This window comes from Scardinius erythrophthalmus (assembly GCF_964197995.2).
Source record: "Scardinius erythrophthalmus genome assembly, chromosome: 19".
Lineage (NCBI taxonomy): Eukaryota > Metazoa > Chordata > Actinopteri > Cypriniformes > Leuciscidae > Scardinius > Scardinius erythrophthalmus.
In genome coordinates, this window is record NC_138239.1 from 12599857 (window position 1) to 12619462 (window position 19606).

The 19606-nt window shown below is 36.8% G+C and overlaps 3 protein-coding genes across 8 annotated transcripts; 1 reads left to right on the plus strand and 2 right to left on the minus strand.

Moving 5' to 3' along the window:
* Positions 1 to 8184: 8184 nt before the first annotated feature.
* Positions 8185 to 9230, minus strand: prlh2r (prolactin releasing hormone 2 receptor; the record flags this gene model as incomplete). The annotated part of the gene is given in 2 exon segments (XM_081394454.1): positions 8185 to 8504; positions 8507 to 9230. Coding segments are annotated over 2 exon segments (1044 nt in total).
* Positions 9231 to 11403: 2173 nt separating this feature from the next.
* ccdc32 (coiled-coil domain containing 32) lies at positions 11404 to 15972 on the minus strand. Of its 2 annotated transcripts, none has more exons than XM_081347967.1 (4): positions 15723 to 15882; positions 15233 to 15456; positions 14986 to 15139; positions 11404 to 12567 (listed from the first exon to the last, which is right to left on the minus strand). In XM_081347967.1, exons 2-4 carry the CDS (start codon positions 15447 to 15449, stop codon positions 12402 to 12404), a joined length of 537 nt encoding a protein of 178 aa, XP_081204093.1. In that variant the 5' UTR covers positions 15450 to 15456; positions 15723 to 15882; the 3' UTR covers positions 11404 to 12401. The 2 variants fall into 2 exon arrangements, with proteins under 2 accessions (XP_081204093.1, XP_081204094.1); XM_081347968.1 differs by having other exon boundaries at positions 11512 to 12567; positions 15814 to 15972.
* pcmtl (l-isoaspartyl protein carboxyl methyltransferase, like) lies at positions 15752 to 19516 on the plus strand. 5 transcript variants are annotated; one of them, XM_081347965.1, is made up of 10 exons: positions 15937 to 16002; positions 16163 to 16221; positions 16304 to 16438; positions 16588 to 16692; positions 16796 to 16827; positions 16905 to 17009; positions 18150 to 18270; positions 18431 to 18516; positions 18594 to 18763; positions 18853 to 19516. In XM_081347965.1, the coding sequence occupies exons 3-10, from the start codon at positions 16321 to 16323 to the stop codon at positions 18863 to 18865; spliced, it is 750 nt and encodes a 249-aa protein (XP_081204091.1). In that variant the 5' UTR covers positions 15937 to 16002; positions 16163 to 16221; positions 16304 to 16320; the 3' UTR covers positions 18866 to 19516. The 5 variants fall into 5 exon arrangements, with proteins under 5 accessions (XP_081204090.1, XP_081204091.1, XP_081204088.1 ...); XM_081347962.1 differs by having other exon boundaries at positions 15946 to 16002; positions 16182 to 16221; XM_081347961.1 differs by having other exon boundaries at positions 15967 to 16002; positions 16182 to 16221; positions 18889 to 19485.
* The last annotated feature ends 90 nt before the right edge of the window (positions 19517 to 19606 follow it).

A 19606-nucleotide genomic window follows, 5' to 3' on the forward strand; every position in this document is an offset into this window, starting at 1 on the left:
ACTTCCGCTAAAATGGATGACAGATTTTTATGACATCACCGCGGACTTCAGCTTCTCATCACATCTTCTGTCCAATCAAATGCTCTCAAGAATCTAAGGCTCCGCCCCCTATGCTATAAATACCACCTGGACAAAGCGACCGTTGACACGTCACGGAGCAATATGAGTTGGAGATGTGTGTTCGGTTTCTCAAACGCTCGAGGTTTAATCCGTTTTCCAACTGTACGTTGGTTAAGAATGAAATAATTTATTCTCACCTCTACTATTAAATCCAACGTATCATCAGCGCTCGGATTCGCTTCCATGGTGCTGTCAAGTACGACTTGCTGTCTGTGAGGTAAACTAATGGTCCAGTCATTTTATGAAAAAAGGTTGAACAAATTGCAACAGAAGCAAACTCAACTGATTTTGTATCCTCAATATGTCCTGAGTATGGAAAAAAAGCCCTGAAGAATCCCATTAGGGGAAAGTTTCGAAAAACACCCAAATATAGCCTATTCAAACGCCTATTCGTTCTTTTTCTTACTTGAATAGGGTAAAATTTTTACCTTTAGATATCACCATGAAAATTACTCTATGAATACATAGAGGCAGGATGAAGTACTTTAGAAACCAGCCTTTATTAATTATTATTGCAGAGATGGCGTTTGGGGCTGGGTCCGTGGGACTGTTTCTGGGGATTCACTTTTTATTTTGCCTACCTTTTGTCTTCTGCATTCTCCCTACCATTGTCTCCTGTTCTTCCCTCAGACTCGTCCCCCAGAAACAGTCCCACGGACCCAGCCCCAAATCCCATCTCTTAAAAATTAATAAAGGCTGGTTTCTAAAGTAGTAGGCTACTTCTTCCTGTCTCTATGTATTAATGCTCATGGGTAGCCTAAATGGGTTCCATTCAGACCTTAACATTAAGTATTTTACTGTTATGTGTCAACAAGATTCAACAAGACATTTTCACCTGGCAAGACCCAATGTTTAGATTTGTTGTGGTATTTATGCAAATTAGCACATACGTAATTAGATTATGCACCGTTTGTCCATGTTAACAATTTCAAAAAACTTGTAATACATTTTTTGTTTGTCTTGATGTAAGTAATCAACACAGTAATTTTCATGGTGATATCTAAAGGTTACAATTTTTACCCTATTCATGTAAGATAAAGAATGAATAGGCGTATGTATATGCTATATTTGGGTCTTTTTTGAAACTTTCCCCTATTGGGATTCTTCAGGGCTTTTTTTTTCCTTACTCAGGACACATTGAGGATATAAAATCAGTTGAGTTTGCTTCTGTTGCAATTTGTTCAAGGTTGACCCCCATTTTGGCTTAAAATGACTGGACTATAAATGTTATTGTGTATTTGAAAAGGAGGAGACATTCAATATGTCCCGCCTTAGCTGTCTGTTTCAGTGGAAATTACGTCAACGCATCAGTGTGGTGTGGACGCCATCTTTATAGTTATCATTCTTGGTGTCAACAGGTCCTACATTTTTCATTCCTGTTCTGTTCTGAGTACTGAAAAAGTTAAAGGATTTGTTGTGGAGTGAGAGGAACTAAAATAAATGTTTATATTGTTTAAAATCTTTATAAAGGTTTTTGTGTTATTTAGGGCTATTGGTAGTTTGCTAAAACTCGACTTAGCCTATACACTTACCTACTTACCTGTGTTTTCTGTAACAATGCAATTTTAACCCAGTGAAATTTATAGTCACGTGTGACATATTTTCCAGAAAGCACGGTTAGCTCATTGGCACTGCATGCTTTAATGCATCACCTCTGCCGCTCTGCGAGTGATTCATTCAAATAAGATTGATTGATAAGCATTGCCTCCTGCCTTTGGTCACCCTCTCCTTCTCTCAGGTAACTTGTGTGCTACTCATTAGAGCTGCCTCCTGCCGCCACGGATAATAAGTCGGCATAAATGGGTTAGCCACTGGACCTTGGGCACTCGTTGCTTTTCCCAGATCTCAGGTCTTAACCTGAAGCCATTATGGAGACCTTTTCTTAAATCTGAGGGACTGACCGCCAAGCAGAGACAGTGTAATTGCTATGAGGAGAGATTCATCAAGACTTAAGCTTGTGAAGCAGGAACGGAACATGCTGACAAAAGCTGCTTCATGCAGACAAAATGGGGCCGATCAGAAATGGAAGTTTAAATGCCTTCAGAAGCACACTGAAGGCCTCATTTGCATATGGGGATTTGTAAGGAGTCGCCTCGCCTCTGTCTCTCAAGTGGACAGTGAATTTGTTGGATGGAACAAAAAAGAAAGACAGTAATGCATTTTCTCTAGCAGAGTGTAACATGTAGCTGACATGAGAATTGACTGAAACACTTCAATTAAATGTGTTTACACTGCTGTGCACTTATTGTATGATGGGCAACCTATCTTTTGAAATAACTTTTTAAAATATAATTATATGTTTGTGTTGTAATTTTAGAGACTATTTCTACACAACACTCTTAAAAATAAAGGTTCTTTATTGGTTCTTTTTTGAACTGTTCTTTGAGGAACCTTTCAGTGTTTGGAAATGTACATGTATTTGATGTAATGTTTTATTCTAAAGATAATTCTTTGCAATGCAACGACTGATAGTACTGTTAATTATTATACTGGCACGATTACGTATAGACAAGAAAAATTAGCTCTTGTTAAACTGATTATCTTAAATTTAAATAATGACTTTGAATCCTATTTAAACTCTTTAAACAAAAATCCCCCAAAACATGTATAGTTATAAAGGAACGGTAATGTTCTTTGGCTTTGTAATGATGTTGTTATTGTTAACATGTACACATAACAAAATAACAACTGATTTTACTTAATAGTGAACATTAAAAAAATGTGATTAAATAAATATGGTTTCCATCTTTATAATAAGAAAATGAAAAAAAGAAACCCAAGAAAACACTTAAATTTAGCACCATCATCTCTAAGGGCAATTATATGTGAGATGGAGGAAGTATGATGTACTGTATATTATGTTCAGTGTCAGCAAGTAATTTGGTTACTCTTGTTTTCTCATATGATGAGTCATATTAAGCAGATTTGAAATAGAAAATGAATAAACCATTTAAAAAAATAATAATCCATTGCAGTGGTTTAGTCTTTTTTTCTCTCTATTTCTGCATGGACAAGCAAGCAAACAGTTGTTTCAGCTTGCAGTGATTAAGGCGAAATGTGCGCCCATGCATATTTGATTGCATGTCCATCCATGTGGAAATGAACATGAATGTACTGCAATTACTGGTTATTCTTCCAATTATCCAAATTTTTACTTAGTTCTGTTCAATCTAACAGGAGGGAGGGTTGTGAAAATATACTTTAAGTCCATAGTTCAGCAGATTTGCAGATCTACTCCTTATGCAGTTCAAACTGTTGTTAAAATAAAACTCATGCAGGCAGCTATATAATCACAATTTTGACACTAGCAATCTAACAGAAAAACATGGTATTAGTATGTGTAGAACAAGCTCCAGATGCATGATGCAGGATAGTGGCAAATGGGAAACTTAGAGGTGAAGGGAGAGAGAGCACTTTAGATGGACCATAATTGATACCCTTTTGCTGGTGAGCATCTCTGTTGAGAGGCTTGTTCCTCACTTTTGTCAGATGCCAATTTACTTTTCATCTTTTAAACTAGCCAGACTCTACAAAAAGCACACAAGGACCTCCTCTGTTTTCTTGTAATTAGCTTTGAATCAATTTCTCCCCGCACTCAATATTCAGCCCACACTCCCTTTGAATATTCATCCATAAACGTGCCATTCTGGTGAGTCTGTCTCTCATTTCTTGTGAAGCTTTCCTGATTACACAAGAGATTTCAAATGTGCCATTATTTACTCGCCCTCATATCATCTCAAAACTCCATGGTTTTCTTTCTTTTACTGAAACATTGAAAGAGATGTTTAGAAGGATGTTTGTATTACTCTTTTCTACACTCTGAGAAGGAAAGGTTATATTGAACCTTTCAGGCTTCCGTCAGGAGCTTCGTATATAGAACCTTTTAGTGGTTTCCATCATGGGATCATGTTATGGATTTAGTTTTAATCAATTTTGTTTTAATCAATTTTTGATTTTGATTAATTTTTATGAATTAAACGTCTCATAAACATACTTTATCACTGGAAAAAAAATGCAAAAACTTGAACATGAAAGTATTATACAGTCATTTAAGACATTTCTCCTATGGAACTGTTTTGGCATAAAGAGTCAAGAACCCCAGTGTTCTTTATTGAACCTCATTTAACCTTTTTTTTGTAAGAGATAGATAGATAGATAGATAGACAGACAGACAGACAGACAGGCAGGCAGACGACAGACAGACAGACAGACAGACAGACAGACAGACAGACAGACAGACAGACAGACAGACGACAGACAGACAGACAGACGACAGACAGACAAACGACAGACAGACAGACAGACAGACAGACAGACGACAGACAGACAAACGACAGACAGACAGACAGACAGACAGACAGACAGACAGGCAGGCAGGCAGACAGACAGACAGACGACAGACAGGCAGACAGACAGACAGACAGGCAGACGACAGACAGACAGACAGACAGACAGACATACATACAGACAGACAGACGACAGACAGACAAACGACAGACAGACAGGCAGACGACAGACAGACAGTCAGACAGACAGACAGATGACAGACAGACAGACAGACAGACAGACAGACAGACAGACAGACGACAGACAGACAGGCAGACAGACAGACAGACGACAGACAGACAGACAGACAGACAGACAGATGACAGACAGACAGACAGACAGACAGACAGACAGACAGTCAGACAGACAGACGACAGACAGACAAACGACAGACAGACAGGCATACGACAGACAGACAGACGACAGACAGACAGACAGACAGACGACAGACAGACAGACAGACAGACAGACAGACAGATGACAGACAGACAGACAGACGACAGACAGACAGACAGACAGACAGACAGACAGATGACAGACAGACAGACAGACAGACAGACAGACAGACAGACGACAGACAGACAGACAGACAGACAGACGACAGACAGACAGACAGACAGACAGATGACAGACAGACAGACAGACAGACAGACAGACAGACAGACAGACAGTCAGACAGACAGACGACAGACAGACAAACGACAGACAGACAGGCATACGACAGACAGACAGACGACAGACAGACAGACAGACAGACGACAGACAGACAGACAGACAGACAGACAGACAGACAGACAGACAAACGACAGACAGACAGGCAGACGACAGACAGACAGACAGACAGACAGACAGACAGACAGACAGACAGACAGACAGACAGACAGACAGACAGACAGACAAAGAGTCTGAAAGATCCTTTATCATACTGTAAATCTCTTTCTTACCTTGCACCAAGAGACATTATATTATATCTAATCCCAAATAAGTATATTTTTATAAGGTAAATATTTAATAGCTTGGTGCCCAAGAGTAATCAGCGACAGTGGCTCTGTTTTTACACACCTACTAATGCTGTGTGCTGCCATTTTTTTTATTATTTATTTTACTTTTTTATTTTACTTTTTAGCACTTCTGGATTGAATTATTCAGTGTGCTGAGTCTGAGAGACTGACCTGTAGCAGAACATTTACCAGTGTAGACATTTATGTTGAGTGCTTCACAGTGCATTTTCAAATGTACAAACATTTGATTGGTGTTTCATGGCACATTTATGAAACTCAGAGTTGTTTGAGACAAATGCAAATTTTTGAGACTGCATTTTTGTGTTAATAGAGAACGAATGCAAAGAATATGTTCTGAAACACCTGGCTGATAGCGATTTAATTCCCTCTTAATTACGGTCTGATTTGGCAAATCTCAAGCATGTACTTGGCAGAAGGGCTCTGCAATAATCTCTCATCTTGTTAATGTGTGCTTATCCCTTATACTCCTGTAGTTTTCTTGACCAAATGCATAATTTTCTAAGTCTAGGATTCTGAATAAGAGACACTCAGGAAGTTTGAGAAAAGCCGAAATGTGTGTAATTGCACCATTTAGACCAATACTGTACACACAAATTAAACTATGCACATTATTTTCCACATCCTGCTGATTTCAGTGCAAAATTAATAAATGTACGTCTGAGGGCACAGACGACTTAAAGGAAAACTAAAAATAAAGCACTAAAAGGTCTTCCGACATTAGAAAAGCCATCAGTGGTCTAACACTTATGCTTCATCTGTTTTCTGATGCATAACAATATGAAAGCAGCCAAGTGAATAAAACAAAAAGGGGGGAAGAATGAACAGAAGGTGCCGCAGATGAAAGTACTTTCATAATACAGTATTAGAGAGGCCGTGGCCTTTTATGCAGCCTGACAGTGTTTTGTGCATTTTCTTTTGAAGATGGTGAGCAGTAATACCTAAATACTGGGCAGTGTACAAAACACAATCCACACTACATTCAAGATCTTTGGGCGTACACTAGACGCCTCGTGCACTTCCATGCATAATAAATCCATGCATAGTAAATTAAGAGGTAATTTACAATATTAGATGCATTCACTAGCTTTTTCTTTAAAGTATAACAAGCATAATTGCATTAATTAGAAATTACTGAAATGTAATCGGCTATGATTTATGTGAGGTCATGGAGTGTGTATGATGATAATTTTTTTTATGGTTTTACAGAAATGTGCTCCATGATCATTTTAAATGCAGGATGTTTAGGTCATTTGCATTTGGCTCATTTACCATCTGATGAACTAAAGCCACATGAATATATCATATTCATATGCATATGCAAGAAATGGACACAAATTCCATAAATTATATCAAGATAAAAAAATCTATATAAATATATGAAAATATTTTAAATCTATTTTAAATTTATGTAATGCAATATCACACAAGCAAGCTCAAGCCGATAACCAAAAAAACTAAAAATTAATGTTGAGAAAACTATCATATTATGTTTCATTTCTAAATGAATCGGTTCAATGGACTCACTCATGAAAACTGGCACTTGTCTCAAACTGATGTAACTGGCATAAAGAATAATTGAAAAAGCCCCCACTGCTAAAGCAGAGACTGACTCATCTTGCAAAAGAAAAACAAATAAAAAGTCATAATAATAATAATATTTGTAATATTTTTTATGTAAAATATTTTGGTAGCACTTTACCAAGAGGTCCCATTAGTTAATGCATTACCTAACAATAAGTAATACGTAATGACAGTAAATTCAATTAATTGTTAGTTCCCATTAGTTTGTGTTAGCTCATGTCCATTAAACAATATTAACAGATACAACTCTTGATTTAAAAAATGTATTAGTAAATGTTGAAATGAACTTACAAAAATACTTTTTAATGATAGTTCATGTTAACTAATGCAGTTAACTATTGCAAATGGAACCTTATTAATGTGTTTGTTCATTTTGTATGTATTGTGTAAACATTACGTATTATCAAAGAATATACTGAGAATGCATACTGTGCTTGCTACACCTTTATTGCGTTGAATTTATTATTTGATGTATTACATTGAATTGTATTACAGAGGGTTTTTTGTTTTAAGTAAACCTCTAATGGACACTTGAGTGCAGTGCTTCACATTAAACAAATGGACATACATAATTAATACATTGCCTTACAATTCCGCTAAATGAATACAGAAGCACAATGAGGGTTTTTTTTCTTTCTTTTTTTCATTGATACCACCTGTGTGTATTCATAGTTGGAATAACACCGTGTAGGATTAACTTAAGACATCGAAATTTTGATAAACAGTAAGAAACAAATGTTTTTCACGATTTTCATGACCTCCAGACCATGCCGACAAAAAGTTATGGAATTCATGTACGAATTAGACGAAGAGCAGGCCAAAATGGACGTGAGGCTATATCTCTGCAAAGCTTTAGCATATTCACACACAACTTGGTACAAGTCAACACAAGCATGACCTGAGGGTACACGAGTAGCTTTGGCACAGCGCCATCTACTGGTCAAGAGATATGAAAAATTGGTTCACGTTTAACATTTCTAGCAGATACATACATTTTCCCTCAGGGCTCAATGAAGATTTTCATATATAGCTTTAAGAAAAGAGTCATTGGTTTAACAAAACAGTTGTAATGGTACAGAATTTGCCTTCAGACTGTTCTAGAACCTAAAGAAGCAACAAACTGTGTGGAGAAGATTCAATCTTGTGAGATCTTACTAATGGCCATGGGAATGTCAGCTAGAGTACTAGAAGTATTCATGCGGATCATTCGGCTGGAGGTTGTGAGGCTGCTCTGAGTACGATGAGGTTTTCTTCTTTGAAATATGTTCTGGCATAGAAATGACAGGAACTTCTTGTGAAGAGAAGCATAAATGAAGGGGTTGTAGCAAGCCGAGCTCATGGCTAACAAGTGGCACGACACCTGTATCACGTTGACGTGATTCTTGCTCAGGATGGCGAAGTCGGTGTCCAGGTCGCGAATGAGGTTGACTACCTGCAAGGGGAGCCAGGAGAACGCTTTTCCTGGTTGGAAGGCGTAGCGGCCATGAGCCGAGTAGCTCTGTGCTGCAGGTGGCAGGAGATTGCACAGTAGGAAATGGAAACTGCTGCTAGAGGAACAAAATAGGAAAGAAGCAGGAAGAAACATGAATATATTAGACGACCGAGCTCCTGCTCGTGCCAGAACTCCTCACAAACTGCCATTTCGTGGCCAGTTGCACTCAGATCCAGGTACACCGTGTGCAAAGCAGTGGGGGTGGACATTGCCAAAGCACAGAGCCACACGCTGACCACCAACCAGACGCAGAAGGAACGACCTCCTCGCCGCCGAATAGGGTAGGCGACCACCACATATCGGTCCACCGCAATGGCGGTTAATGACAGGACTGCCGCAAACGCAGTCGCAGTCTGCATCAGGGTAACGAAATGACACATGAACTGGCCGAAAACCCAACCGCGCTCATCAAAGGCGTAAAACGCGGTCAGGGGAACACAGAACAGGCACATAACCAGGTCAACCAGGGCCAGGTTTCCGATGAGGAAGTTTGTGGTGCTGTGAAGTTTCTTGTTCAGTCCGATGTGGATGAGGAGGAGAAGATTTCCAGAGCACGCTACCAGGACTAGCACGGCATAAAGAGGGATGAAGAGCGGCTTCAGGTCCATCAGGAGCTGGAGTCCACTGAACGAAGACGCAGATGCGTCTAAAGACATGTTTATCCACGATTCGTTATGGAGATAGTCCATGGTGTGATGACAGCAAACAGACACCTGTTTGAAATAAATTTAATAGAAATGTAAACAATATATATACATGTAAAATTTTATTTTATATACACTCATTTGGAATTTTGAGGTCTGGACCCATTTTTGAGAACCAATGCTGAAGCATTTTGGTCTGAAACAAATTCAGTAACTCTTTAGATCTAAATGCTCTAAATGTCAAATCAACACAGATCACTACACTACACCGGACCGGATGGATTATTTGTACGTAATTTAAAGTGGATAGGTCACGTACTCTATGTCTCTAGAACAAGACCAATCTTTCATATAAAGGAAAGACTTCAATGGCAAAGTAATCTACAATTATACTGATTAAATGAACAGACCATGGTGTATTGCAGAAAATATAGCAAGTAAATCTTCTCTCTGATCGGTTCTCTGACCTCACATAAGTGACAAGATGTACAAATATCATCTTGAAGTGATTCGTGACTCTGCTCTATTATTTTTGACTTCAATCATTGCAAGATTCTTCACAAGAGATAGCAAAACGTTTAAGTCTTTCATCATTTTCTGAAATCTACAGTGCGTTAGGTGTACCGAGGAGGAACCACTTTTATCTCTTTGAAATAAAATTCCATGAACAGCCATTTGAACATACTTGTGAGTAAGAAGTCACTTTCAAATTGGCTAAGACTGAATAACTTCAGCAGGCATTTTGGCTTCTATCTGTTACAAGATGTTAGATGCTCAGATTTACAAGTGTTAACTGTAGGATCAATGGAATAAGACGAAATAATAGAACAAGAAAACATACACATCAGAGCCTGCTTATTATTTCAATAGATGACTTGACTGTTTGCATTGTGCTGAAAAGCCATTAACAGTTGAAATAACGGCAGTTTCCATTGAGTGTTCACTCTGAACATGAACAGAACATTGTGAGACTGGCAAAGTCCTGCATGTTGCATTCAGTTAGAATACAGTAATTGTGATCTGATCTGTTGGATCATCACAGAATGATGCTGCTTCCCAAAACTGTATGAATAGCAGTACACCTCAAGTCTAAATGAACAAGACAGCAGTTACATTACTAAGATCCTTCTCTCAGCTCTAGAGAGAGAGGCAATTTAACAGTTGTAATGGTTGAGTCACTGCCCACAAACCTAAAAGTCAGATTCAATTCCATAGGCTAACTCAAGAGTGTGAGATAAGCAACGAGAGCCTAACTTCACATATTTTCCTCTGATGATAAATGAGGAGTTTAGAGGACGAAGCACTCCTTTGAATGAATGACATTATAAAAATTGATGAGCAATCATTTAATCTAACATCCATCAAATGCATGTTTTCAAGTTCAAAATATTCTTACGACTGTAATCCTGCATTTGCATTTACAAACACTTATTGATTTACTGATTAATCAATTAAAAATCCTTGCTACATTGTCTGATTTTTTAGTATGACTATATTTAGCTTTCTAATTAAAACATTATTGCGATACACACACAGCATTATTCAATAAGGATGAATTGCCCACCTTTGTCCTCTTGATCACTTCTCCAGTGGATGATGCATGATCCAAAAGCACTTAGCCTACTCTATAAAAGGATACAGGTAAGACTTCTTCACAGACTGAGAAAATCACTCCGTTTTATATTAAATTCAACCCTTGTAAATGTCCCTCTTGAAAGCTTCACAACTTGTGTAGGCGATCCATTCGGCGCGAAGATCGCCACCAGACACGCGCGTCCATCTACACGTCAATGCGCAATACAAGTGTGAGGAACCTTCAGTGACGACCAGCCTGCCAGTGCTTACATAATCTTACGAGGAACCATTACCACAACACGATTTCAGACCTCATCTGCTAAATAAATAAATGTAACCAAATAAATTGAACAAATAAAAACGACAAAAATAAGAACAAAGTTAAATAAAAAATAATTTCATTAAAAATGAACGCATTTAATTAAGTTCATTTTAATTAAATTAAATACAGAACTGAGCTGCCTGCCAAGACACTTTTTGGACCTCATATCTGCGTTTTAACGAATCGAGCATTTCTAATGTCCAACGTGCTTTGCGCAACAGCTTGCGAGGTTTTGAGACACAACAATAGTTTTCGTATTAGTAATTACTAATTTAAGAACTACCCTTACAAATAAATAAATGAGACACTGAAAACGGACGTCAAAAGAGACATATTTTCTCCCCCAGCTTCATTAATGTATCGAGGAAGGCAATCAATATATTGTAAACTAACTCAACAACTTATGATGTTGAGGAAGAAACTGGAAGCAGAAAACATACATTTTAATAATAAATATAGCACTCATGCAATAAAGAATTAATTTTATACACACAATATGATTAACATTTTATATATAATTAAATAGGTCAGCTGAGGAACAAAGCAATAATGCTTCCAGAATAAAATGACAGGAATGCCCTAATGGTGACTCATAAATATTCAACAATAGTGTCGTCTATTGGTTACTGCTGTGCAAACATATCAGTATGCATCACTACAAAGGTCACAAAGGAATCTCATTATGGCTCCTTCAAAGTTTTTATTGTCCTTTTAGAATAAAGCGAACAGTTACTAACATGTTTAGAAACACTTAACATTCTCTACTCATGTTTAATTTAGTCCACTAACCTACATTTCAATTCAGGAAAATGAACCTGCCAGAAATTAGATTATCAATTCATACAAATGTGTAAATGAAATAATGTAATGAATTTTTTTTTTTTTGGATTAATGTATACAAGTTTCAATACTACAGGAAAGGAGTAAATAGCAAAAAAAAAAAAAAATCACAAGTAAATAATAAAATTAACTTGATGATACACAAATGGAATGTTTCATGATAACGTAGTGAAGTTCGTCTGGCTGTTTCTTTTTCTTTGTTCAGAATATATATGACTTCTGAAATGTCACCAAGATAGAGATTTTATTTTTTTAATCACTCGAGTATTTCTTTCAATATGAGGATACAATAATGTACCTTGAATTGACAACTGGATTGAGGGAGACAAACAACTGAAGACACCTTCATTTATCTATGTGAAACAAATGATCCCATTAAATGGATCATAATTTAGTTGCTTTCCACAACAAGAGCCCATATATTCATTCATTCTCTTCATTCCCCTAATACTGCTGGTCAGGTTATCGCTGGAATGTGATTATTTCTCTGGGCTTGGGCACTCTTCCTCCTCACATGGCTTGTCAGTTTGGGTTGAGCTAGCAAGAGCCTCACTGTTCTGTGTGGGCAAAAGAAGTAATTCCAGCTCCTCTGCATTGATGGCCACCCTTTCAGGAGACATCCAGCGCTTGAACTGCTCCAAAGCACTGCAAGAAAGACAACACCGAATAATTACATGCACACTAAAATCATTTGACCATAGAAATAAATGGCATTTGTTCAACATAATCAGAATGAATGGCTCCTAAAATCTTGACCCAAGTCATAATTATTAATAAAACAGGCTCTTAAAACAAACATGGGAGTTATATGTGGGCAAAACATATTTTGCACTTGTTACAGGCGATGTTGGTTCACAGACTCAATCCAAGAGCAAGTCAACAACAGAATGGTTCAAGCTGAATTAATTCAGTTTTTTAGACTGGCCAAGTCTGAGTCATGACCTTCCCCTGACATTTTACTGTGTAATCTAAAGTAGACCATTCCAGTGAGAAATTCAAGAAATGATATATGCTGAAACAGTCTGGTATGGAGGAATGGCCCTATTTTTGGAAGAGTAAATATATATGCAGAGGTTATAGTCAACATCACACAATTATTCCATTAATTTATGCCTTTTCTCAGTAAAAGGCACTGTTACATGCATGATTGTTATATATTACACTGTTCCATTCAAAAGTTCGGGGTTGCTAAGATTTTAGAACGATGTCTAAAATGCGCACCAAGGCTGCGTTTTTTGATCAAAAATACGGTAAAAAACATTGTGAAATATTATTACAGTTTTAAAATATATTTTAAAATAAAGCTGAATTTTCAGCAGCCATTACTAAAAGGGATGGTTCGGAGTAAAATCAACCTAGGGTCCTTTGCACCATGACCTCGAGCCAAACACCCCCCCCCAGAAGCCTTTTTTCCCTTGGTCGAACATTATTAAAGTTAGAGCTTATTTAGAGATATCAGCCGGATGGCTTAGTGCAGGCGCTAATGGATCCAAGTTTGTATCTCGTAAATTACCCCACTAATAATGCCCAGAATGGTACCAAACTTCTACAGTTGTACAAATAGGTTCTGTACTCATAAAACGAGGCATTGGAAAGTTTTTAAGTACATCAGGAGTTTATTAAAATAACACTTGCCTGACGGCTCATGCTACTGCTAACCTGGACGTCGACGTCACTTCAGTGGTTTGGGAAAAGCACGTAAAAGTCCTGGCAGAAAGCGATGCATAAGGATTTAGTGTAACGACGAATTATTATTTTTTCCGAAGTGTTAACAACTTAGTGTTAACTAATAATTGTTGCAAACTGGTACTACCAACAAAATATCAGTGCATTCCTAGAACTGGGTGTCGTTTCACTACAAAAAAAGGCTTCTGGGGGGGTGTTTGGCTCGAGGTCATGGTGCAAAGGACCCTAGGATGATTTTACTCCGAACCATCCCTTTAAGTCTTTAATAGTGTTGTCACAATACCAAAATTATGACTTTGATACGATACCCAACTAAAATATATTGATATGATACAATTATTTAACACAGCAAAAGCAAATTGAATAATATATGTATATAACAGAAAGAACATGGAACTTAAAATTATTTGTTTAATTTATTAATTTAAGCAACACTACTTGCAATTTAACCCCTTAACTGTCACAGTAACTTGGCACTTTCTCATCTCATGGGAACTTCAATTTTTGGGATATCAACTTCAAATTTGGAACAAAACTTGGTTAGATATGTGGCTTTTTTATAACAGTTTTAGAAAAATATGAAATATTTTGTAAAATATATATTTTGTATAAAACAAAATGTTTAGTACAGTATGTCTGCTTTACAGTAAACTTACATCTTTCATTTTACTCTTTAGCAATAATCTTCTGATTGTCTTCTTTAAAAAGAGACCAACCTTAGGTCTGTATTCTAAAGCATTCATGAATCAACCATTTCAGTTTGGATAGTTCAATTTCAAGTCTATGCTCAAAAAAGGGGGTGACAGTTAAGTAAAGTGTTTCAAGTGTGAACGCTGTGTTTACAACATTGATAAGTTAGCTAAAAGGATTTGAGCTCGAAAATTTGTAGTGCTGGTGCGCCTAAAACAGTCATTATTAAAGGATCGGTCCAAATATAATGAGGAAAAGTACCATTATTAACAGCAGGAACTCACCCTAAAATGTTGATTCGGTGCTCAAGCAACATTTTTTTAATATTAATATATTTTTATATTTTAAAAATATAAAATAATATTTTTATTTGAAACCATGATGCATTTTTTCCCAGGATCATGGGAATATTTCATATTTCATTTTTTTTGAAATAGATATATTTTGTAACATTATAAATGGATTTTTCACTTTTGATAAACTTAATGCATCCTTGCTGAATAAAGTATAATAATGTAATATAATTCTTTCTAATTGTAATTAACAAAGAGATGTTATTCAAATTGGTTATAATCTACAATTAAAGTGAGCTGAATGATATTAGTTGAATTTTTACAATACTTGTAGACAATGATCCATTCTGCAGATATAAGCGAGGGTGAATAGTTCAAGATGCCTCATCCTAACCTCTGATCGAAGTTTCCTTCCTGGAACAGTTCTGAGGTTTGGGCATCGTGGAGGAATCTATCCCAGCATTCCTTTTTAGCCTGGGACAAGGAACGGAGCATTTCCCTTGATGTAACTTCACTCGATTGTCCCTTGATCCTCTTCAACCGATTTTCTGTACAGTAGGTACATAACACGCTCTTAGAGAACAAATCAACAGGCCATATTTAAATAACATGATTATCAAATCGAATTCCCTGTAAGTTACCTAAACTGGCAATGTAAATGTCAGAGTCAGCCATTGGTTCCCAGGGGCTGAAAGATGCTCTGGGGGAGTTTGTATGTGGGTTGCCTGGAGAGGAAGGCTCAAATGAGTCTGTAAATTGCCCACCATCCTGTTCCTGAGGCTCTGGGAGACTTGAGCAGATCTCAGACCACAGTTCTCCACTAGATCGGGCCGCATGGATTTCGATGTCGTCGATCATCACGTTTCTGAATGAAAAATCAGTTATAAACAAACTCGCGTGTTATTCATGGGATATCAACAATCATGGGTTAAAAAATAAAAAAGGCAGGCCTGTCAAGTTTTTTTGTGAATAAATAATGCGACATTTTAATAGCGTTCATTTGCTGGTTGTTTACATAGCAAGGTCTCAAAAATCTTAACGACTGTTGACATGCTACTAGCTCTTAAGCAAGCCTGCATAATGGAGCTGTAGAAAATTATCAGTCATAAAACTAAAGCAGTGGGTGCCTACCTTAAAGTACAATGCTCTCAACGCAGCACAGACTTAAAATGACACATTAAAAGGATAAATAAATTCAAGGGTTAGCATGTAAAACCCATACTTCTGATTGCTTTGCCTTCTCTGCTACTACGGAGATGCACGTAACCGGCAGGGATTATCCATCGAATATGATTGGCCGTCACACCTATCCGTCAATTATTCCGTGAATGCGATTGGTCGAAGAGATACGTTTGGAAACGCTACTTCCGTTTACTTCTTCAGCATGTTGACATCGGGTCGAATTTTACAAGTAAGACATTAGATCTGTCTTGACAGTTATGCATTAAGTCTATCTAGCATTGTAAAACAATATTGTGTAAATGTATGCTTGAGGTGCTGCATATTGTTATTTTTATTGCTCAGTGATGCTTTAGTTGTGCAATATGAAAACTACGTATAACATTTTAAAGCCCAGTTTGTTGCGTACAGAATGGTTCTTTCTTCAGCAGGGTAATAACTGAAGACTCAGGTCAGGTGTATCTCAGAGTGAATTTACAGACAGAAGTTGTTTTTGTGGAATGAACAAGAAATAAAAATGTGATTTGCTGCAGGCGGTGCCGGTCAGGCAATGCAGACTGTGCTCAGACTGGCTGCAGTAGCGGTCCCTATGGGTTTGCTGCTCTCCAGAACCATGGCATGGATCTCTAGTGGCAAAACACATATAGAGCTCATCACTCGCTTGAGAGGTTAGTGGAGAGATAGATATATAAATAGACAGAGCCATAGATAGTCATATAAAAACAATACTTGGATGTTATTGTACAATACACAGATTTATGTAATTTAATGGATATAGATTTACTTGCATAGAGTTTAATGTGTTTTTCTGTGACAGATCATGGAGTCATCCACAGTGACCGAGTGTTTAATGCTATGCTTGCCACCGATAGAGGGATTTATTCCAGAGACCACCCTTATGCTGATTCTCCCCAGTCCATAGGTGATTTCTTTCAACAGCAGGCATGTTGGTTTCAAAATAGATGAAGTAAACTGAACGCAGAGCCATTTTTCACTTACACATTGTTTTTTTTCTCTCTATAAAGGATTCAAGGCTACAATCAGTGCCCCTCATATGGTAGGTCAGACAAACCCTTCTAAAAGTAGATGTAACTGTCATATTTAATATGTTCTAATGAATGATTGCTTGTGCAGCATGCACATGCTCTTGAGGTTCTCAGTGACAAGTTAAAAGAAGGAGCCTCAGCCCTGGATGTGGGTTCAGGAAGTGGATATCTCACTGCATGCTTTGCCAGAATGGTGAGTGCAGTCTTGTTTTAGCATGTCATGAAAGTTTTAATATAAAATATATTTTTTTATCCCCTCATTTTTTATAAAAACAAATATCTGTTGCAAATAATAAGAAAAATAAAAAATTCTGGTATACTCCAAATATATAGTATATTAGTCCTATATATACATTACCGGTCAAAAGTTTGGAAGCATTATTATTTTATTGTTTTTGAAAGAAGTTTCTTATGCTCATCAAGCCTGCATTTATTTCAAAAATACAGAAAAAACAGTAATATTTTGAAATATTATTGCAATTTAAAATAATGGTTTTCTATTTTAATATACTTTAAAATATAAATTATTTACGTGATGCAAAGCTGAATTTTCATCAGCCATATTACTCCAGTCTTCAGAGTCACACGATTCTTCCGAAATCATTCTAATATGCTTATTTGATACTCTGTTATGATCAGTGTTGGAAACAGTTGTGCTGCTTAATGTTTTTTTGAAACCTGTGATACTTTTTTTCAGGATTAGAAAAAAAAAAAAAAACAGCATTTATTGAAAATATATATTTTTTCTAACAATATAAATCATTTTTAATCAATAAAAGCTGAATAAAAGTATTTATTTCTTTTTCTTTTTTTTAAACTGAAAAATTACTTATTTTCATCAAAGATTCCTGATAAAATAGTATCAAAAGTTACATTAAGCAGTACAAATGCTTCCAACGTTGATAATAAATCAGCATATTAGAACAATTTCTGAAGGATCATGTGACACTAAGACTGGATTAATGGCTGATGAAAATTCAGCTTCTGATCACAGAAATAAATTTTAAGTATATTAAAATAGAAACCCATTACTTAAATTGTAATAATATTTCCCAATATTAATCTGTATTTCTGTATTTTTTAACAAATAAATGCAGGCTTGATGAGCATAAGAGACTTATTTCAAAAACGTTAAAAATAGTAATGTTTCCAAACTTTTGACCGGTACTCTATATAGTATTATAAACCACACCCATCAGTGCTTATATATTATGCTATATATATGTGTGTGTGTGTGTGTGTGTGTGTGTGTGTGTGTGTGTGTGTGTGTGTGTGTGTGTGTGTGTGTGTGTGTGTGTGTTTTTTAATATGTTTAACTATGTTTATACTGCAGGTAGGGCCCTCTGGAAAGGTAGTGGGAATTGAGCACATAGATGAGCTGGTGCAAGCCTCTATGAAAAATGTCCAGGCGGACGATCCAGAATTGCTTGCCTCTGGCCGAATTAAATTAGTGGGTGAGGAATTAAAATAATATATTCAAATGAATTATTTCTTATACATGTACAAGAAGCACAAACATTGCCAAATTGACTTGTTTGTTTGCATTTTATGAATATTGCTATTGAAATGATAAGAATGTTTTAAATATTTTTTTGTGTTGTGCCTTTTTTGCAGTGGGTGATGGACGGTTAGGTTTTCCTGATGAAGCCCCCTATGATGCTATTCATGTTGGAGCAGCTGCTCCTACACTCCCTAAAGCTGTATGCACATTATGCATTTGATTTAATAGTTGTTTATACAGCCTCCAGTGGTCTGATTTAAACATGTGCATCAACAGCTCCTGGAACAGTTGAAACCAGGTGGGAGACTTGTTTTGCCTGTGGGCCCGGAGGGTGGAAGCCAAGTTCTCGAGCAGTATGACCGTCAGAGCGATGGCACTTTCCTCAGGAAAGCGCTGATGGGTGTGGTTTATGTCCCACTGACAGACAAACACCACCAGTGGCCAAGGTATGTATCAGTCCTTATGAGATGAATCAGATTCAGAACGCAGTGATTTATATTGCACTGTAGCTCATCACATTTGTTTCTCTTCCCAGTGATGAGCTCTGATTGCAGTATGGTTGCCCCTGCAGGAGATGGCGCTGGTGCTGTGGTTCAGCAAGCCCTTAGTGCTGAGGGAAGGCCTCTCATCCCATCTCACCTGCTGCCTAGCAACACACTCGTCTGGATCATTCGGATTCTTGACTAAAAACTGAAGTTCAAATGCAGCAGTGGATTGAAATCAATGCTGTAATTTCTGAGGTGGTGTCCCTTCACATACTTAAACTGAGGGAGCAAGAACTTCCATATCTAAGGCTTGTGATCTCAGTATGCTTTGTAAGTGGTTGTGTGTTCAGCTTTAACATACTAGACAACAAGAAGCAATCAAAATAGAGTACAGTTCTAAATGTAACTGCTACCATGATGAATTATTTTGATGTCTCACTACTCACTCATTTACATGTCAAGGCTTAAATAAATGGGAAACAAAAATACGTTTAGCTATTGAAATTAAGAATGAGTTTAAAAATGTATTCTCTTTTTTTCTTTTTAATTCTGTGTCAGATCAGAGTCAGGTGTTTAGTTAAAGTGTTGCTGTTGTCTAATCAGGTGTGTAATTTGATTTACATTTTTAATTAATCTAAGAAATGTTGTCATAGTCTACATGCTAAATGTACACAATTAAATGTAAACAATACAAAGCCTTGTGGTTTTTTTTTTCTTTTTTGTACAAATTACAAATCTATGTTATGTGTTTTATGAACTATCATATACACTTTTTTAATTGCCAAGAAATCTAACAATATATAG

Excerpts from the sequence above, each read along its gene's own strand:
- ccdc32 (XM_081347967.1), bottom strand. The coding sequence starts at position 15,449 with ATGATCGACGACATCGAAATCCATGCGGCCCGATCTAGTGGAGAACTG. Across the intron at positions 15,140-15,232 it reads CATTTACATTGCCAGTTTAG|AAAATCGGTTGAAGAGGATC; the intron begins GTAACTTACAGG and ends CCTACTGTACAG. Across the intron at positions 12,568-14,985 it reads GAAGGAAACTTCGATCAGAG|TGCTTTGGAGCAGTTCAAGC; the intron begins GTTAGGATGAGG and ends TCTTTCTTGCAG.
- pcmtl (XM_081347961.1), top strand. The coding sequence starts at position 15,976 with ATGTTGACATCGGGTCGAATTTTACAA. Across the intron at positions 16,828-16,904 it reads CAATCAGTGCCCCTCATATG|CATGCACATGCTCTTGAGGT; the intron begins GTAGGTCAGACA and ends TTGCTTGTGCAG. Across the intron at positions 17,010-18,149 it reads CTGCATGCTTTGCCAGAATG|GTAGGGCCCTCTGGAAAGGT; the intron begins GTGAGTGCAGTC and ends TTTATACTGCAG.